The 19,461-nt window shown below is 37.8% G+C and overlaps 1 protein-coding gene across 3 annotated transcripts in view; it reads left to right on the top strand.

The window, feature by feature from the left end:
• Positions 1-3,435: 3,435 nt before the first annotated feature.
• Positions 3,436-19,461, top strand: part of TES (testin LIM domain protein) — a 72,150-nt gene continuing 56,124 nt past the window's right edge. For all 3 annotated transcript variants that reach the window (XM_053662980.1, XM_037150838.2, XM_053662981.1), the window contains exon 1: positions 3,436-3,634. In XM_053662980.1, the coding sequence (XP_053518955.1) occupies positions 3,608-3,634 (27 nt within the window). In that variant the 5' untranslated portion in view covers positions 3,436-3,607. The remainder of the gene's footprint in view (positions 3,635-19,461) is intronic.

The following is a 19,461-nucleotide window of genomic DNA, read 5'->3' as shown; positions in this document are numbered from 1 at the left end:
CTAAATAGGGACTCACAATTTTAACTCTTAACACTTATATACATCAACTTTTTTTCTATATAAGGGGTATAGTAATGAGTCCAGAGAGAAATAACTGAATTTTAACTTCCATCCTTGCCAGTGATTTACATACAAAGTGATGCTGGGAATGTGGGCAAGGAAGAGATAAAAGGCAGAATTTGATGGTTAAAAATAAATGTATCCAGATCTTTCAAATCCCACCAACTAAACCCCAGATTTAAGTTACAGTATGTGTTTGATGCCTTATTTAAACTGTTTTACTGGACATTTTCCATCTGCTAATCTCCCTGAAAAAGACCAAATTGCCTTTTCATAAACCTCATGTTTATTGGATATTACACTGAGTAAACTTTTTAGGGGCCCAAAGTGTTAGGGTCGTTTGGAAAAATGGGATGGGAAAGTTTTACTTCAACTGAATGAAAAGAAAAATTCATGATCCATTTTGGTCACTCTGATACAGGGTGCAGCCAGGGGGGGACAAAAAAAAGATTTGGAATGGTGTCCAGAATTCAAAGTGTATAGGACTATTGGAGAGACATATAAGATGTCCTCACCCCCCTCCCCAGGGGGAAGGGACCAATAGAGCAGGGCCATTGAGAGCTGCTTTACATAGCCATAGCATTGCAGCTAACCTCTAGAATGATCATTTAACATATCTCTAACCTTTAACTGGTTTCATAGATATGTTAAATAGCTGTGGCCAAGTTTTGAGCCAGGGAGAAGGGAGTGGCTTGGACCAGGATTTAACTAGGGGCTGCGCTCCTGAGTGAGAGGGGCCTGTGTGAGAGCTTGGAAAAGATTGGCTCCAGGACATGAGGGGATAACTGCCCAGGTGAGGAGAGGTCCACGCAATTTGGGGCAGAGTCAGGACCCCTGCAGTCATGTAGGAGAGAGCCACGCAGTTTCAGCAGAGTGAGGACCCCCTCTTGGTGAGGTGAAAGAGGGAGCCATGTGGTTTTGGCAGAGTGTCGACCCCCTCTTTGTGAGGGAAAAGAAAAAACCACGCAGCTTTGCCAGAATGGACATCCCTGCAGCCGGGTGACGAAGACAGCCACATGCTTTTGGTGGAGTGTGAACCCCTGCAGCTTTGGTAGAAGAGGCCCCCACACGGCTTTGGGATGCCCCTTTCGGCCGAGTGGCCTGGAAAGCAGGAGAGACTTTCGCTGGAACTGGGTAAAAAGAACTCTTGCTGTTGGGGGAAATTGATACCTATTTTAAAATATAGCACAGCAATTAGGGGACTGTTTTTTTTACAGCCGGGATGTTTAACAGCCCAGTGATTTACCTTGTTTCTTCTAGCTTATCGCCTACATACCAGAGATAGTGAAGCACTCTACTTTCTGCTTCTGTAAATTATCTCCCGCTTTAGTCTGAAGGACAGTCTTCCCCTACCCCCCCATAAAATGGCTGCTTTCCCTTCGTTCGGGTCTCAGAATTTGGAGACTGATTCCTCTGAGTCCATGCATGTTAATAAACCTTGTACTCCAGAAACCCTTGGTGTCTGGTTGCTTCATTTTCCTGACGCATTGCCAGTGGACCATGAGAGGGTACCACAGTACTTTGGATTAACTAGAGATCCTGCCTGACACAGCTGATGGTGCCAGCCGCCTGCAACACAGACGTGTGCTCTTTTCCTGATTTATGGTACCTGGAGTTGGGACAGTGGGAGAAGGGAGAACTGTGTGGGTGTAGGTGTATACCCTAAAGGACTTTGATATTTTAGTGGAGGCATTAACCCTAAATAGCATTAAATAAACATTTTGTTTCCTTTTCACAAATCTCTGGCATTGAGAGATGTCTTTCCAATTGGCGGCAGACAGAAGAGCCCAGTAGATATTAGTATTCTGTCCTTGGGAGGGGCCCCTGTTGTGTAGCAGGTTTTGGCATCCCTAGGTTGGCCAAATATTGCCCCCCCCCGACCTCTGTTTGGTAACAACTCCACTTTTAGTTTATAAATAGGATGAGGAAAACAGCACACTATAAATCAATGTTCTGTTGAATTATGTTAACAAATAGCCAAGTAAACAAAAGGCTGAAAGTGTTGGCTAAAATAAATTTTGCATGTTTTCATACCAAATTTCAGGAGGTAAAGGAGAGAGACATCTGGATCCAAACATCTACATTATTTGGGACTTTTTTTCATTTTAAAAGTAGGAGCCAGATTAGGAAATCATCTGCGGTCCACCCATTATATATTTTTTGTAATAACATCAAACTGAAAAAGAACAAAACAACAACAATAAAACCCTGGAGTTTTCTTTTTTACTTAGTCAAAATGCTGTGTTTACATTTCCAAACATGCTGGAGACATCGCTTAGAGACTTAGGAGTACTAACACTACCCCACAAGACTCAGATATTGAGGTCTCTGCACCTCTGGTATCCTCAGTTTTCTGTAAAATGAGAAAGCCAGACTTAATCTCTGGGATCCCTTCCAGATCCATCAGTCTGATGGTATTCATTGCAATTGTTCCTGAATTAGGCCATGAAATGGATCCTGCGGTGGTGCTCCAGTGCTGTGTGTTAGACCTATGAAACTGTTTCATCAAAGCATGAGACACATGAGCAGCCTCACACCAGTTCCCATTGCAGGAACAAAGAACAGGCTTCTATTTGCAAAGAAACGACACAACCAGTCTCTGAAATGATTCACACCATCCTCACTTTGGAACAACTGAATGCTCAGAAAACATACACAACAATCTTCACTGTTCAGATGAAATGAGGTTCCTTTTTTTTAAAACCATGATCCTAGGGTTCCCACTTAGTACCCGAAGTCTTTCTCACTCCATCCTTAAGATCAAACCCCAAGACCTTATTTTTTAAAATTTATTTATTGAATTTATCAGGGTGACATTGGTTAATAAAAATAATACAGGTGTCAGGTGTACACTTTTATAATAGATTTCTTGCCGGTGCTTGGGACTATGGAGAAAAGCATTTAAGAAAAGTCTCTCTCCACAATTCAATGGTGAAATTAGGGTTCTACACCTATTACGGCGATCCCTAACAATCTCTGCAGTATGTTGTCTTTCATCTTGCCCTGAAAATAAATCAAGAAGTTAGTAGTGGGATAATTTATTCCTCAGGATACAGGTCAAGGGAAACACAAGTATTGTACAAGCTGCCAGAATGGAAAAGGAATCTTCCTCATCATCAGCTGGGGAAAGCTGGGCCCCCAGTACTTTACAAGTGGGTCGACCGACACTAAGGGATACAAAGAGACAGGTCGCAGCTCCAGGGACACTTTCCTAGGGCACCGCCCCAGACATAACTCCACTCAGCTCCTCACCTTGATGCCGAGGCGCAGTAGCCTCCAAGGTGCGCGAGGGGCTCGGTGATTGGCGGCTGCTGGCGCTGCCCTGCTGCCATTGGCTGCCTAGGCCTCTTTGTTCCCGTTCCGCAGTTGGAAGGCTTCCTCCGACTGGGCGCGGAAGTCTGACGGCGCCGAATGAGTGAAGGCTGCAGCAGGGCCGGAGTCCTGGGAGATAACTCTCCCTGACCCTCCTTACTCCGTGTAGTTGGAGGCCAGGCGAACCTGGATGTGAGATCCTGAACAGGAGACAGAACTTTTCTGACACACAAACATGGACCTGGAGGCCAAAATGAAGAAGGTAGGGGGGAGCGGGCAGCGCCACTACACCTGCACGGTGCGCTGCCCCCTGGCCGCGGGCGGTAGGTGGGGCGCACGGGCCTGCAGGAGCCCGGGGGCTCAGAGACCCTTGCCTGGGGCGCAGGTGCTCGCCCAGGGGTGGTAGGGATGCTTCAGTTCCCGTTAACTCCTGAAATCCTGGAGCTAAGGAGAGTCGGGAGCGCGAGCTAGGACAGGCGTGGGGCCTCACTCCAGTCCAACCACGTACAACGGTTGGAAGTGTTTCAAACTTTCCTTAAGATGTTTCGGCTGCGCCTTGCCTCCCAGAAAGAAAAGGAGGAGGTTAGCGACGTTTCAGGCGAGACCGTGACACTACCTCTTCCTGTCTCAGGAAGTGCAACTTTATTAAACATCTGTGGTTTAGGGGCACTGGTGTGACTTTGACAGCTCAGACCTCCTCCCCTCCAGCTTGGCTGCTAGAGACGCTCCAAAGTGAGTGCTGATTTAATCGACTTCCTTTTCACCCGCGGCTAGTGATAATATGAAAAGTGATGATTGGGGGGGAGGGGAGCATTCATTTCTTTACTTCCAAAGGAATGTCTCCCTCTTAGAAGTTAATCTCTCAAAGAAAAGGTTCTCCCTTGTTGGCTGCTAGCCCCAAACAGTGATTGTCACCAGTGCTTTTAGCTCCTGGAGACGGTTCCCCCTTGGCTGCCCTGGGCGTCAGGACCCAAGGTACTACCGGAGCTGCTCCAGGGTTACCCGAGCTTTCGTCTCCTAGGAGGAAAGGAACCAAAGGAACCGGACTGTGACTCAAATGGAATGCTGAGGTCAGATTTCACTGATGTCACATTCCGGTATAATGATTGTGTAAAGGTCTCTTTCCAAGGAATTGTTCATATTTGCAGTAAATTTAAGCCAGCTGTCTCTTATCAAATAGGGAAGGAGGTTTTGCAGAAAGAGAAGAGAACCTAAATTTCTTCTCTTGCTCACTATGGCCCCATATTGCCACATTTTATCTTACAAAGATAAAATCCCTGACCTGAGCATTCAGTTGAAAATTGCCCAAAATTGGATTTTTAAAAATGTACAAAAATGCAAGATATTAGGTTAGCAAGCTGTTGAAAAATAAAAACTTTCAGTGGGAAAACAGATCATGCCTTATGAGAAACAACATTCAAAATGGAATTCAGGGACAGGAAAAGGCAGTGTAAATTGGTGCCCAGTCCTCTGAGCCACATTGGTTTGGTGGTAATATAAAGAGAAGTGTGATTGCATTCTAGTCTTTTTTCCACTTGGTTTCTTAATTCTTTTATTTGCAGTGAAATGACACTACTATTTTTTGTTAATTTTGCTTACCACTAAGAAAGCATTTTGGTTGCTCCTTCTGTTGAACACTATTTCGTTTTTAAGTGGGTAACAGTTACTTAATTTAGTAGTTGTCTAAAATTTTGAGGGTCTTGCCCATGCTTATAAATATTGATTCCAAAACTCCTTTTTAAAAGTCAGCATCTTTTGGTAGGGGAGGGAGGGCTGAATAGGTGAAGCAGAGAATATTTATGATGGTGGATACATGTGATTATATATAGGGTCTGGCAGAAGTAAGGCTTGCTTGAGTGTGATTGGTAGAGTATATCAGTATCTCGAATGAGACTGACAGCAGTTTGAACAGTTCACCTGAAGTGTCATATGGTATGCTTGAGTGTGATACTATTATGTTACAGAATTACATGCTTGTGATTTTGTAATAAAAATGGGTATTATTTGTGCTGGATGCTGTATTTGTCAAAACCCATAGACTAAACAACACTGAGAATGAACCCTAATATAAACTATGGACTTCAGGGGATAATGTTGTGTCACTGTAGCTTCATCATTTGTTACAAATACACCACTCTCGTGTAAGATATTGATACTGGGGATAGCTATGTGTGTGTGGGATGGATGTACAGAAACAGCCTTCTGCTCAGTTTTGCTTGAACTTAACACTGCTCTGAAAAATAAAGTCTACTTAAAGGAAAAAAAAAGTCAACATCCAAAAATGATTTTGAAAGTATTTGAATATGGTGTTGGAAGAACATTTGATTTTTGGTGGTGGGGACACAATGTACTATACAGATGATGTATCATACAATTGTATACTTGAAACCTATATAATTTTATTGACCAGTACAACCCAATAAATTTAACTTTTTAAAAAAGTATTTGAGACAAAGAAGGAATAATTCCAAGAGAAAAAATCTAAAGTTAAGAGTTAACTATATGCTTGCAAAGGAAAAATTCAGACATCATTTATAAACGGTGTCCTTACTTTTAAAATGTGGAGTATGATAAATAATGCCCTTGATATATGGTATAATTATTCTCCATCATCTCCCCTTTACTTTAAAAGATAATCTTTTCCATTGAGAATCATATCATTCTTTCTAACCCTTCTCCTTTCCTCCCCCCCAATAGAAAGCCATAAATTTAAAACTTTTATAGTTAATCCCATGACAATAACAAATTCTTGTTTCACTACTTTTTCCTCAACCAGTTAGTTGGAAACTACTAAACCACTCCAAAGATGTCCAGTTTGACTGCTAACCATACCCTCTCTGTGCCTTCATAGGCAGGCCCCTTGATAGAATTGATATTCTGTGGATTTCACAAAGTTGGAGGCCAAAGGTTGGAGATCCAGGAATACATTTTATAGTGTTAGCCCTAATCTAAAAACAAACATACAGATGAACAAAAACAACAAAAGGGGGGAAAATTCATTCCCTTTAGAAATTGTTTTCTAACACACCAAAAGAAGGAAACATCACAAAATTATCTCAATCTACTGGCAGAGCCCTCACCCTTTTGAGGGTACCTAGATAGTTTTTAGGTCTCCCTTTTAGGCTTGGGCGGACAAGAAAAATAATAGTTTGAACATAACTTTTAAAAAGCCGGGTTGGAAGTTGGAACAAAGGCACAACCAACCATTTAAAGAAAACTAAATTTGATTTCTGTTTTAAGATATGTGACATTTTTTTCCTTCTAAAATCCTTATACTACTAATTTCTTAAAGAATTTTCCCCAGGCAGATTAAAGGTGTTATTTCTTTTTTTTTTTTTATATATTAACAGTTTGTGTAAGAAGAACTACAGAGGGTTGTCTTCATTCCACAACCCAAGTGGATGATCCTATTATAGGATTCTTGGTTTATAAAAGAAGTTGGTGTGAAAATCATTTGTGTACATTTGGATTAATTACCAGTTAAAACCCACTATCACAAAGACAAGGAATTTTTATAATTAGATTTCACTATATTTTGTTTTGTTTGAAGTAAGTGAGCTGTTGCTAGGATGTGAGAGCTAGTTTGGTTATACTAAGTTTTTGTTTTAATAATATTTAAAAATAGAATTTGATTTTTATGTCTTTGCCCTATCTTCTGAATGATGCATCTAGACTTATTCCTTATGTTTTCAGTCTCTTCACTATAATTAACTTTGTGTAAGTGGAGCCTGTGACTATTTGGAAAAAACAATGGCCTTTGAAAAACAGAAAGACTCTCATGTTGGGGTGAAAGATAAATCATGGACCACAGCCAGCTGTTTTCTTTTATTTCATCTTACTTTCTCATGAGAATCACTTTTTTTCCTTTAAAAACATACCAGAAAAATAAATAATAATAAAAAAGAATAAAAAATAACATACAAGAGAGAAAAAGAACCATTCTAGAAGGAAAAAGAACTCCAGTAATTTCCATATGCTGCCTGGAATTGCTTCCGGACTTACTCATTTTTCCTTCTAAGTTCTGTCTTTTGATTCTTCCTAACATCTTGCATTTTTTTAGTACTCTTTTCTTTGTTCCTTTCATTTTATTTTTAAGAGATGAGATGCATTTTAAAGATCACAGGCCACTGAAAAGTCTCCTATCTTAGCATCCAAACTTGTTTTAAAAACTTGTCATTAGGGAAAAAGAAAAAGAAATAAAACCAGGGGGTTGCAGTTGGAAATAGAATACTGAACCACAGACACTGTTAGAAATTTGAATGAACATTTTCTCTTAGGTGTCCCCTGATTGAAGTGGAAAAGGCAAGTACGGTATACAGTGACCTTGATGCTCAAATCTATAGTTGCATTTCTGCTTGAAACCATTGTTGCTGCAAGAATCATTGGCAAGGCTGGCGGTATTGGAAGGGCAGGGTAAAGTACTTCCAGGGCTCTGCCATAGAGGCAGTTTACTCTGCCTCTCAGAACAAGTACAGAAGAAAGTAACTTAGTCCTCATCTTGGCTCTACTCTCCTCTAACCAATGATGTGATTCATTACATTAATTCGATATGAAAAGTCACCTTTTCTAATTTGCCCTGAATATTGTTTTTGAATAGAACTATAATAAGTTTTCTATTGATTTTGTTTCATTATGCTATACTGTGAAGTAGAATTGAATTATTTCTCAACTAGCTATTAACTGTGTGCCACTGCCTCACCTCTTGACTTTGCGTTCCTATCTTCAATACTAAATCTTACTCATTCCTCAAGGCACCCCCCCACCATGTAGCATCTTCCATGAAATCTTTCTCATTGTTCCTAAGCTAGATGTAAAATCTTTCTTCTGAATTCCCAAACATCGTTATGTGTAACTCTTAGGACACTCATCACTTCTCCCTCTAGATCAGTGATTTTTAACCTTTTTCATGTCATAGCATACAAAAACGAATTACTAAAATTTTGTGGCACACCAAAACTATATATCTTTTGCTGATCCAACAAAATATAGGTATAATTTTAATTCATTTGCACTGGATGGCTATTGTTGCTTTGTCTCTTGTCATTTTTTTTATTTCAAAATCTAGGGGAAATAGGTCAGTGCTCCTGACTAAAGTCAGGTATTGCATGTTTTAAAAATTCTCTGACACACTGTTTGAAAATTATTGTTCTAGATTATAGTTTTCTTACATAGACTGCATGCTTATTCAGAAAAGGATTCATATTTATACTTGCATAACTATTTTGTCTGCTGTTCAAAAGTAATCTCATGAAGTAGACTTTAGCCTCATTTGAAGCATAAAAAATCTGAGACTTTGATAGGTTCAAAAGTAATCTCATGAAGTAGACTTTAGCCTCATTTGAAGCATAAAAAATCTGAGGCTTTGATAGGTTAATCTGAACCTGGCAGAACCTATGGTCTTAACCATAGTCTTCAGAATTTATGCTCCTTCCATCATGAAACCCAGCCTCTGAGTCTTCTTATATCAACTGTCTTGCTCACAAAATATATGGTGAATGAATTACCTTAACATAAAAAGAGAAATAACAAAGTATATTTTAACATTTTATTTGTTTAAAAGAATTATATTGGAGGAGGTAATTTCTATTCCAATAAAATTACCACCCTACTTTTTTTTCATATTTTATTAACACTTTACCCATATGTTATGTATGCCTTTTTGTGTTGCCATTGACCTTCTTTGGACCAAGACAGAGTCTAAATTAAGTAGAAATATCACGAAAAAGAACTTTTGGGAGAGTTTTACAGGCATAGGTATACCATAACCTCCAATAATATTCTGGACTGTTATCTTACAGTATTCTTCCAACTTCCCAACTTTTCTTGGGAGCTGTGGTAGTGTTGTCTCCTACCTATTTAATATGCTCCTGAACAATAGTGACCCCATATTTGGCTCTCTGCTTTGGAATTTCAACCAGTGACATATGAAACTATTTAGGGACACTCATAGTTGGGCTGTAGAAGAGTACATTCTACCTGCTGAACTCTAGAGTTTAGAGAAAGCTTTACACATAGCATAGTAGGCTCAACCTCTCTTTTCCCTAGCAGCAAAGTACTCAAAGTACCACTGGAATGGCAGACTAGACAGCTAAGAATAAAGCAGTCCAAAAAAACAAAGAAACACTCAATGCTACATAGGAGGAGAACTATTTTTTTGTTGTCATTGTTTTAACTTTCCCATTCTTCATACAAAAGCATCCATTAAGAAACAGTGAGAAACACCAAAATGGTCAACCATTTTATGAGGCTTTCACTGAGCTACAAGATTATACCAGCATTATGCTCATAGAATTTAAATTGTGAACCTTCAGAGCGCAACAAGGGTTGCTCTGAAGGGCCTACTTAGAAAGAGAATGATGATCATCCTCAAATTATTTAGTGATAAATGATAAAAGAATTATTTCCTATGTTATTTTTCTGATCACTAGAAGTGGGAATAGAGTTTGGTCTGGTGCTGGTTTGAATATAAGTTGTTTTTACAAACCAAATCACCACAGTGTGTTAAAAAATTAGAAAAAATCAGGAAGTACCCAGTATATGTAAAGAGCTATAGTGTATGGAAAGCTCTGTGGTGTATTAGCTCTCTCATTTATGTTTACAATATATTGTTAAAATCACTCTGGACTGAGAATCGGCAGATCTGGATCCACTCTAGATTTTGTGATGGCTACTTTGGATCTGTTTCTATATCTATAAAATCAGTAGAGAGGAACCAAGTGATTTCCAAGATTTCTCCAAATCTTATGACTCTTTTTGACTGCAGAAAATATTATCAATAGTCTATAAGCATAATAAAGTTCCAAAATGATTAGAAATCACACAAGCCAAAAATGTATAAATATATGTATGTTTTGAATGAAATGCCATAGTGTACTAAACTGAATAATTTTTTATAAATCTTAACTATTTTCCAACTTGTTTTTACTTAATTAGCTCACCTTTTTAATATTTGTGGGGTATTTGAACATGTTAAATTTAAGTAATATAAGTCTGTCGTATGAAGCTTCAGGGGCATATAGACTCATCCATTAACCTGGATCAAGTAAGCCTAGAAGTGTTACTTTCCGGAAAATGAAAAATAATGGAGAATTTTGTTTGTTTGTTTGTCTTTAAAAGTTATCACTCTCCAAATACAATGATTCATTTAAAAACTGTGTGAGTACTCTGTGCCAACCACTGTTGTAGACTCTGGGATATGGTGTGAACAAAAGGACAGTGTACCTTGGAACACAGAACTTAACACTGTTGAGAGGAATAATAGAATAAAAAAGTGAGTGAAAATAAATGACAAAGTAAATGATGGAAAGTAAGCACAACTTAGATGACTCCCACTGATGAACTCTACATGTCAGTCATGCACCAGTCCACTAACACAGAGAGAATGCGTAGTTTTAGTGGTGATTCTTAGCATTCATTCCTGGTTTTGCAAACTTTGTAAGTAAGGATTCTTATTTCATTTATCTTAAATAATGACAAATGGAAAAGAAATGAGAAAGCAGCTTTTATGTACTAAAATGTGGAAAAAAGCTCATGAATGAATAAGGCTGTAATAATTACAACCTTATACCCATATAAACATAAACTAAGTCTTCTTGATTATGAAAGAGTCATTCTTGGGTTGTGTTTCCTGTTTGCAGTCATTACTAATGTTTGTTTAGTAACAACTACTATAGTAACTGAAACTATGATTTTTAAAAATCTGTCTACTAGATCATTAATATATAGTACATACAGGAAATGATTTTGCTTTTTACAAATGGTGTTCAGAGGACATTATGTAAATGATAAATTATGAAATCAACTTTTTTGAGGAGAGGATAATAGAAAAACAGACTAACCAAATTAAAAATAGGTTTCAGAACATCATAGATTTTCAAGATATTAGAAAAATTATTTGGTAGTAGATTAAGTTCACCCCTGTTTTTCAGTGAATATTCATGTATCAAAATTTGTCTTAAGATTTTTTGCCAGTGTGGCTCAGTTGGTTGGAGCATTGCCTGTAAACTGAAAGGTCAAGGTTCAGTTCCCAGTCAGGGCGCATGCCTGGTTGCAGGCATTGCAACCTCCTGAGTCTTGTCAGAGGTTGGGGCACCTATGACAGGCAACCTATCAGTGTTGATGATGTCAGTGTTTCTCTCCCTCTCCCTCTTCCCCCCTTTCTCTAAAATCAGTAAGCATATCCTCAGATAAGGACTAAAACAATTGTCTGAAGCACTGTTAATAGAGGTTTAAATTTAGATGTTATGCTCTTCAACTCTCCAGCTGCAATGTTTGACTCTCCTATAAAAATCTCCCATCAAATTTAGAGTAGTTGTACTTGTTTGTTTGTTTTTTCTAAATGTCTGATTTACCTAGTTCCCTACTTATATAATTGGGAAAGAAATAGATAAGGGTACATATAACTATCAGGTTCATGCTGTGACCCTAAAACGACTTCACTTGCTTTTCTCAACCCACCAGTACAATCACTACTCATTGCAAAAAATATTAGAAAACAGCAGAAGGTGGTGCAGGATAAAAACCACAAGAAACTCACTTAGGTATAACTGGGAACAGAGCTAGGAAAGCATTTCATGTTTCTGTCACACTGAGAGCATAGCTATAAAAATTGGATGATTCTAGGTATCACTGCCTTTATTTTAGACATATCCACAAAAGGATATGAGCATAGTTTAAGATTGCCACTTTCTGTGATCCTTAGGTAGTCTGTTAAGAATGGGGGACTGCTCAGGGTTAAGTAAACAAAGCTTAAAGGGTAAGAGAAGCCAGGCAATGAGAATTGCTGAGATCTCATCTACTAAATAACAACAATACTACTACTATGTACATATATTTAATCTCTGAAATGCTGGATTGTCCTCAAATCATAAATGATTCAGTTTGTTTTTATTATAGTGACATTCTGATCACCATGCAATATTGTAAAAGGGGGTTTCCACGTGTCCAGCTTTTTATCTTATCAGTGAGCCTAACAAAAAAGAGGCTAAAAGCCTCAGACAAATGCCTTGGTGCTGAGACTATTAATAAGTTGGTAGCCACACTGAACTTGCATGTGTCTGTAAAGACTGATCATGCAGATGTTGGATGGATTTTTGTGTTTCTATAAATAACATTATGAAAGCCGTGATAGAATGAGTCACAAAGTAAAGGTAAAAAATCTTTTTTTGTTGTTTTTTTTAATGAGTTACTGGCCTATAATAAAAATAGTTGGGAGCTAAACAAAAGAAAGTTACCTTTTGTTTTTCATAGGGAATACTAAGAGGGGAGTTTAAATGTAAGACTACAGAAGAAACTCAACTCTATTTCTATTAGTATCACCTATTGAACTTGTATCCCCACCCTCCCCTTGCCAAAACATTGTGGTATCGGCTTTGGCAGATAAAAAAAGCAGGCAGGCCAGCCAGCAGGTAGGCAAGACAGAATATAAATTAACTACAATGCTGAGTAGAATGAAATAAATGCAATAATATGATGTTTCTCAAAAAACTTGTGGTGCAAAACCATTAAAAAATACTCTGAATCTATTGTAGACCTATATTTTAAAAAACAATAAAAATGAATTACTAAAAAAAGATAGACCAGAGGCCAATTTTAAAGAATTATTAAGTACATCAAATTGTTTAATAATTCCTAGTTGCTTATTCTCAGCTTCTTTATATTTTTTTGTCATGGACTGCCACACTTTGAGTAGTGCTGCAATAATAGAAATACAAACCACTGTTATGACCTCAGAAGCAGAAGTAATAAATTTTAATGGTGTAGGTCGGGAGTACTTTATGGAGGAAGCAACATTGAGACTAACTCCGGAAGGATAAATTCAGTTTCATTAGGCAAAGAAAGGCATTGTAGGAAGAATAGCATGAACCAAAAGAACATGGCTGCAAAAATTCTTGGTATTTGCACTATTACTTTTCAGTTTTGACTCTTCTAAAATAAAAACAGAGTACATACTCAGCAGTAATATGTCATTTTTCCAGGTCATGGATTTGAATTAAGGAAGCATGTCACTGAGCTAGTACAAGAGCCTAGCCTATAATTGAGGGTCTAGACCTCTATCCTAATTTTGATTGTTATTTAATATACTGTATCATCTCTCTTGAGATAGAGGAGGAGATGTCACAGTGGGGTTTTAGCTAATATGTGCTTGGCTGCCCTTGTGGGTTGGGATCTTGTTGATTCCACATACTTTTCAACTTCCTTGGATCATTGGATACCTTAAGTAAAAGATTGGAGTTCTAGCTGATACTGCAGTGAGGTTGATTACCCAGCTTCAGAATTCTGGGTTCAGTTCTTAGACCTGGTACTTACTAGCTGTGTGAATTTGGCAAAGTTACTTAACCCTCCAGTCATCGGGATCCTTTTCTGAATGTGGGTTATAGCCATTTACCTTACCAGGGGCATCAGGATAATGGAGATGAATGTTCGAAAGCACAAAATATGATGTCAACAGTAAACAGGTGTGTTATAATCATTATCAAGAAATCAATGTAGAGGGAGAAAAATCCTTCATAGATCTTCAAACCATTTAATAGGCACATTATGTATATTATCAAGCATTTTATGACAACGTGCTTTCAGGAAACTATGGATACTTGGTGCTTTACTGGTCACAGAGAAATGTTCATCTGAAGTTCAATACTTTGGATGTATTAAATTATTGGATTTAATTTTTTAATGTTTTTGCAAATTATTTAAATTTTAATTTTCTATAATGAAAGAAACATTTATAAGTAATCATTTCCAGCACTTGTCTGAGTACATACCAAAGCTATATTGATTAGATTCTCTAGAGAGGGGGCACTTAAAATTACCAGGTATTCTGGTATAGTATAGGGAACAGGTATGTTTTCCTGAACAGAATCTCAGAGTTTTTTTAGTAAATTGCAAAAATGGCTATAATTTGTTATAGCACCTGCCATTGAGAAATGAAGTCTATTATCCTACCCTTTGAATACAATAGACTGGGCAGCCAATAGACCATGGTGGAAGTAATGTTATGGGTACTCCAAACTTGGACCTCAGGAGACCTTTTGGCTTTTTCTTGGAACCCTGCCACTACCAAGTGAAGTATCCTGCTGGAGAATGACAGACCACATGGAACAGATGAAGCATCTCAGCTGAGGCTCCTCCAAATCAGCAGTCCCAAGGTGACTGCTGATGTAGTGAGTCAGCTGAACCCAGCCTAAGGTGCCGAACTTCAGAAGCTTGAGTGGAATTATCACAGTCAGAAACTACAGAATAAACAGTTGTAATGAGCCACTATGTACAAGGGTTTTTTTAGGTAACAAATCATAATTTACACCTCATCTGTTACTAGGATGCAAGTCTTCTTGCCTGCCACTGTGAACCATAGAGAGGGTTTTCCTACTCTGAATTACCCTCATAATCCTATGTACATATTAAAGAATAAAGATTGAGGACACCGCAGCTCCCTTGACATCACTGGTCATTTGAGAATGGGTCCTCTTTCCAATCTCGTCCAATCTAATTTTGATTTATTTGCTTGTCCCATCAAAATAAAGGAAAATTAAATTAATGTGCAACTGAAATTTGATCCTACTTGTAAAAAAAGTGGTGCAGACATGTTTTTAGAGTTGTCTACTTCCCCTGAATTATATAGACAAATGTAAAATTATTTATCCTTTGTAGTTGGGAAATCCTTAGGCTATAGTCTAAATATAGAACAAAAAGCATGTGAAATCAAACCACTTCTCTAACAGATGAAAAATCAAACGATGGGTTAAAAATTAGTTAAGGTTCCTGTGTTTAAACACCATACCATGTAAACACAATTCATTTTTTTTCTTTGCAAGTAAGGGATGGTGTGAAATGGCTAGGCCATGAGTAATTAGCTTATAGCATTTGGCAGGAGAATTCCTGCATCTCTGGCCTTCTTTTCTCCATTTAAAAGACCCCATCTGTGCTGTAAGGTTTTGCTTTTGTTCTAAATGCCCCTCACCTCTCTAGGACAAAAGTAGAAAATGAGAATGTCTTTTTGTACACCCCTCCCCCAGTCCTGGTTTTCTGTGCCTTCTCTTCAATGGGTTTTACTCTCCAGGTTCCCTTAGGTCCTCCTACTCTGTTCGGTAACTTCCTCAAATAGATCTCAAGCCACTTCCTTTCATTTTTCTCCTCTGTAAAAAGCACATCTCTACTGTCCTTTCTTCTTGCCTGTGCTCTGATTAGATAGGGAATTAGTGACAATAAGTCACATAATTAATTGTACAGTCACCCTTCACTTTCCCTCACCACTTTCCCTCACCAGCTTTAGGAGTAAGCCGTTATAACAGCTTACTCCTAAAGAAATGATATACAGCCCTTAGGCCTGGCATGAGTGATGGTAATATTCAAGTTCTTAGATCAATGGAATCTTAATACAAGCCTCTCAGTATTCAGCTGTGAGATCTTTTCTTTAGAGCCAGTTGGAGGTGGTAACAAAAGAACAAATGAGGAGTGTTTGTCATACTTTAAATTCTTTTAAAGGATTCCTACAGATGCCTTTTAGAATCCGGTACTTTAAATCCCCTTTACAGCTAAAAATCAGAGGCTTGGAGGGCTTGTGTATAAAAAGCATGTGCCATCGCAGTGTCCTTGGAGCCAGATCTTAGCCAATCCTAATTATGAAGCAATTTAGCAGCCATTGTAGCCTATTAATTCTGACATTTTTTTATAGCCTGAATTATCTTTCTCAAAGTCACAGATATAGGAGGAGGCATTTTTTGAGTAGACTCCACAGGAGAAGTACTCTAATGAACATTTCAAGCAATTTCCTTTATGCAATAGTATGAAAATAATTTAATAATGGCCACTTTGGAATACCTTTTCATAAGGAACCAGCATGAACTGAACAGAGAGAATATTCTTTGTTTTATCATTTGCTTACCCAAAGTGCAGATCTTTTTAAAAAATTTAACTATTTTGCCCATAGTAATACTGTCAGGATACATTAGGTTTTGAATAAGTAAGCAGTAGTTGAAAAGTAGTTATGAACTGCTGATTATAATACTATCTAATTTGAACCAAGTAATTTGCATCCTGATATCACAAAGTATTGCTATATTTGTTTTATTTTACTTAATTCCATCATCAGGTAGATGTATGTAATAGCATAAAGTTTATATAAATCATTGTCCATTTTACTTTTATTCTGTGTTCAAGGAGGACTAGTGCATATTATAAAAATTGTGAAATTTTTCTCTTAAATATATTTCTGGAAATTTTTTGCTTGTTAAACCTGATAGTTTTTGTTCTCATTTGAGATTGAATTCTGTAATTCAAGTATATTTGTCTGAAAGTGTACACAGAAGTGTGTACATATGAGGGGGGACTCAAAAAACCCCAGAATTATCTTCTGGAGGGTGGTCCCCTTGTAGTACAGGCTTCTCCTGCTAGATGAGTCTTCTAGGAACCCATCAGTATCAGTGCACCAGTTGGTGTTATTGTGAGGGGCTGTGTTTGACTTTGGTGAATTTTTTTGAAGATTCATTCAACATATTTGGCCATTTCTTGATGAGCACACCTGCCCCTACCACACTGACAGCTGAGCAGTTTTTGACCAAAAACAGCTTGACCCCTATGCCCCACCATCCCTGTTGTTTTTTATTTGTTTGGTTTTTTTCCTTGGATGAAAAAAGCCCTCAATGGGAAACATTTTGCCAATATGGAAGAGGTGAAACAAAAACGAACAGAAGCACTAAAATGTATCAGAATTGACAAGTTCAAAAGACTGTTTAGAGCAGTGGAAAAAACACCTCGATAGGTGTATTCCATCAAATGGATAGAACTTTTAATGTGACTGAAGTTTAAATGTCTAAGAATAAATACACAATATTTTATATATAAATTCCGGTTTGTTTTGGGTCTCCCCTTGTATGTTAATATGGATAGAGCATAAGGCGTAGAGACTAAAAATCATATTCTACCCTGTCTTATGGAAGACTATTCCCTGGTCCTAACTGACTGAATACTAACAAGTTGAAGGGAATAAGAATATTTATAAGAAAGGAGCAAAGTTCTGTTTTACTTTGCCCATTTGGACAAAGAGATATTTAAATATTTGAACTGGGAAAATAAAGGCAAGGGTGGTAGAAAATCATTTCCTTGTACTACCTCCTCCCTTTGTAATATGTCTGTCTCACCACAAATCATTTAGTCTTTGGATTTAAAGTCAAACAGAAGAGAATTGTAGTAGGTAGCCTGGCTGCACTGATTCCCACCTCTTAGAATTCATTCAGACCCTGTGTATTTCCATGTCCTTGAGTGCCCACTAGACCTAGGCAGATTGATGAATATGGCAGAAGGGCTGTCTCTTCCAAGATTAAAGACCTTGGTTTCCCTGTTTCCCTCTTGGGTAATCTCACTTTCTGGGATCACTTACCCCGAGGGAACCAGCTTCCTTACCATGAGACTTGCCATGTGAGAGAGCTTAACAGCAGGTCTCCCTGGCAGCTTGAGATGATTGTGTAGCCCTGACCTCTTATTGCAACCTTGCAACAGACCCTGAGCCAGCCCACCTAGGTAAGCCACTCCCATTCCTGACCCTGTGAGATAATAAATGTTTGTTATTTTCAACCACTGAGTTTCAGCCATTAGTTTTGTAACTAATACAGAGATTTTACTCTATAAATCTAGAAAAGTAGTGATTTTTTAAAAAAATGAAATGAATATTATTTCAGTTTTTGCCTCATTATATTACCCCTGCTGCAGTAATATTGTACAGAATCATCTATATAATATAGCGAATTATTTTAAGTACTAGTGGTAAGTATATACATTTTAAATAAAGATCTTTCCACTCTGAGATTTAATTTGCTCCTTTGTATTTGGTTGTCTCTTTTAAAACATTTTTCTGCTGTTATAACTTTAGAAGAGACTTATTTTGCATCAGGACTCTGGATTTTCCCTGACTCACACACCATTCTTTTGAAGGCCCTTGTGTGTCTGTGTTTGAATTAATCACCTCAGGGCCTTCAAGTTGGTGCAGCTGGTGTGCAGACATCCTTGTTCCTTATAATCAGTCTCAGATTTTTCTAGGAAGGAGATGCTCCTGGATAGTGACAAATAGGCAGTCTTTCAGATCAAAACCTATTGTGTTAGAGAAGTCACAGATGAGGAATATCACTGATTTAAATTATTACTTATCTTCAAAGTCTCATTTTGGATAAAAACACCCTGTGACTTTGTGGTTAAGAGCTGAGGATTTGGATTAGAAATGTCAAGATTCAAACCTCAGCTGTGCCACTTGCTAACTGGGCAATCTTGCACAAATTACTTAATCTAACAATTCTCAATTTCCTTATTTGTAAAATAGGGATGATAACACTTTCCCGTAGGATAGGTTGTTTTGAGAAATAAACAAGACGTATGTATTATGCCTGGCAGGTATACCACATCTTACCAAATGGTGGTCGAGGTATTTTTTACTACCACCTGCACCATCAAAACCATAAATTCTCATTCAGAAAAAGTATAATCGGAAGTGCTTTAAGGGATCCTGCTTAACTAAAATTAATTACTGTTTCCTGCAAAAAAAACACCAGGATCTACTTCTGGTCTTTATCAACTATGTTACCAAATTTTTTGAGGTTGTATAGTTGTCTTAGGTGATCTGCTACAACCTGATTGTATCTCATACTGCAGTATACACAAGTTGCCATTGTGAGGGTCCCTGTGTCACTGTACTGCCTAAGAGATGTAGAGGCAGATTGGGTGGGAGTAATATATTTCATTTGTTAAACTTCTGGAAAGTCTGATGCAGTATCTCCAGATTAGAATTTATTATAAACTATCTAGGCTGAAAGATCACTGTTTCCTTTTTTTTCATAACAGAATGGTGGATGTGATTATTTACTAGTGTGTGTGAGCATTTGGCTCACAGTGAATTTGATGATATAGACTCATATAGGGTTTGGGTTTTGTACTTAATGCACTGAAAAGTTGAAGGAATGTGGAAATGAATCCTAAAATCTGCTTTTGTTCCCATCTGCTTCTGGATAAGTGATACTGACAACTAAAGACCTCTAATTGATTATTCTGTTCATGAGCTGTAATCCTTTGGTCTTGAGTTAAAAATTCTATTTCTATATTTTT

The sequence above is a fragment of the Artibeus jamaicensis genome, unplaced genomic scaffold (assembly GCF_021234435.1).
Source record: "Artibeus jamaicensis isolate MK-2021 breed Jamaican fruit bat unplaced genomic scaffold, CSHL_Jam_final contig_311, whole genome shotgun sequence".
NCBI classification, from domain to species: domain Eukaryota; kingdom Metazoa; phylum Chordata; class Mammalia; order Chiroptera; family Phyllostomidae; genus Artibeus; species Artibeus jamaicensis.
This window is presented reverse-complemented; position numbering and strand designations above follow the sequence as displayed.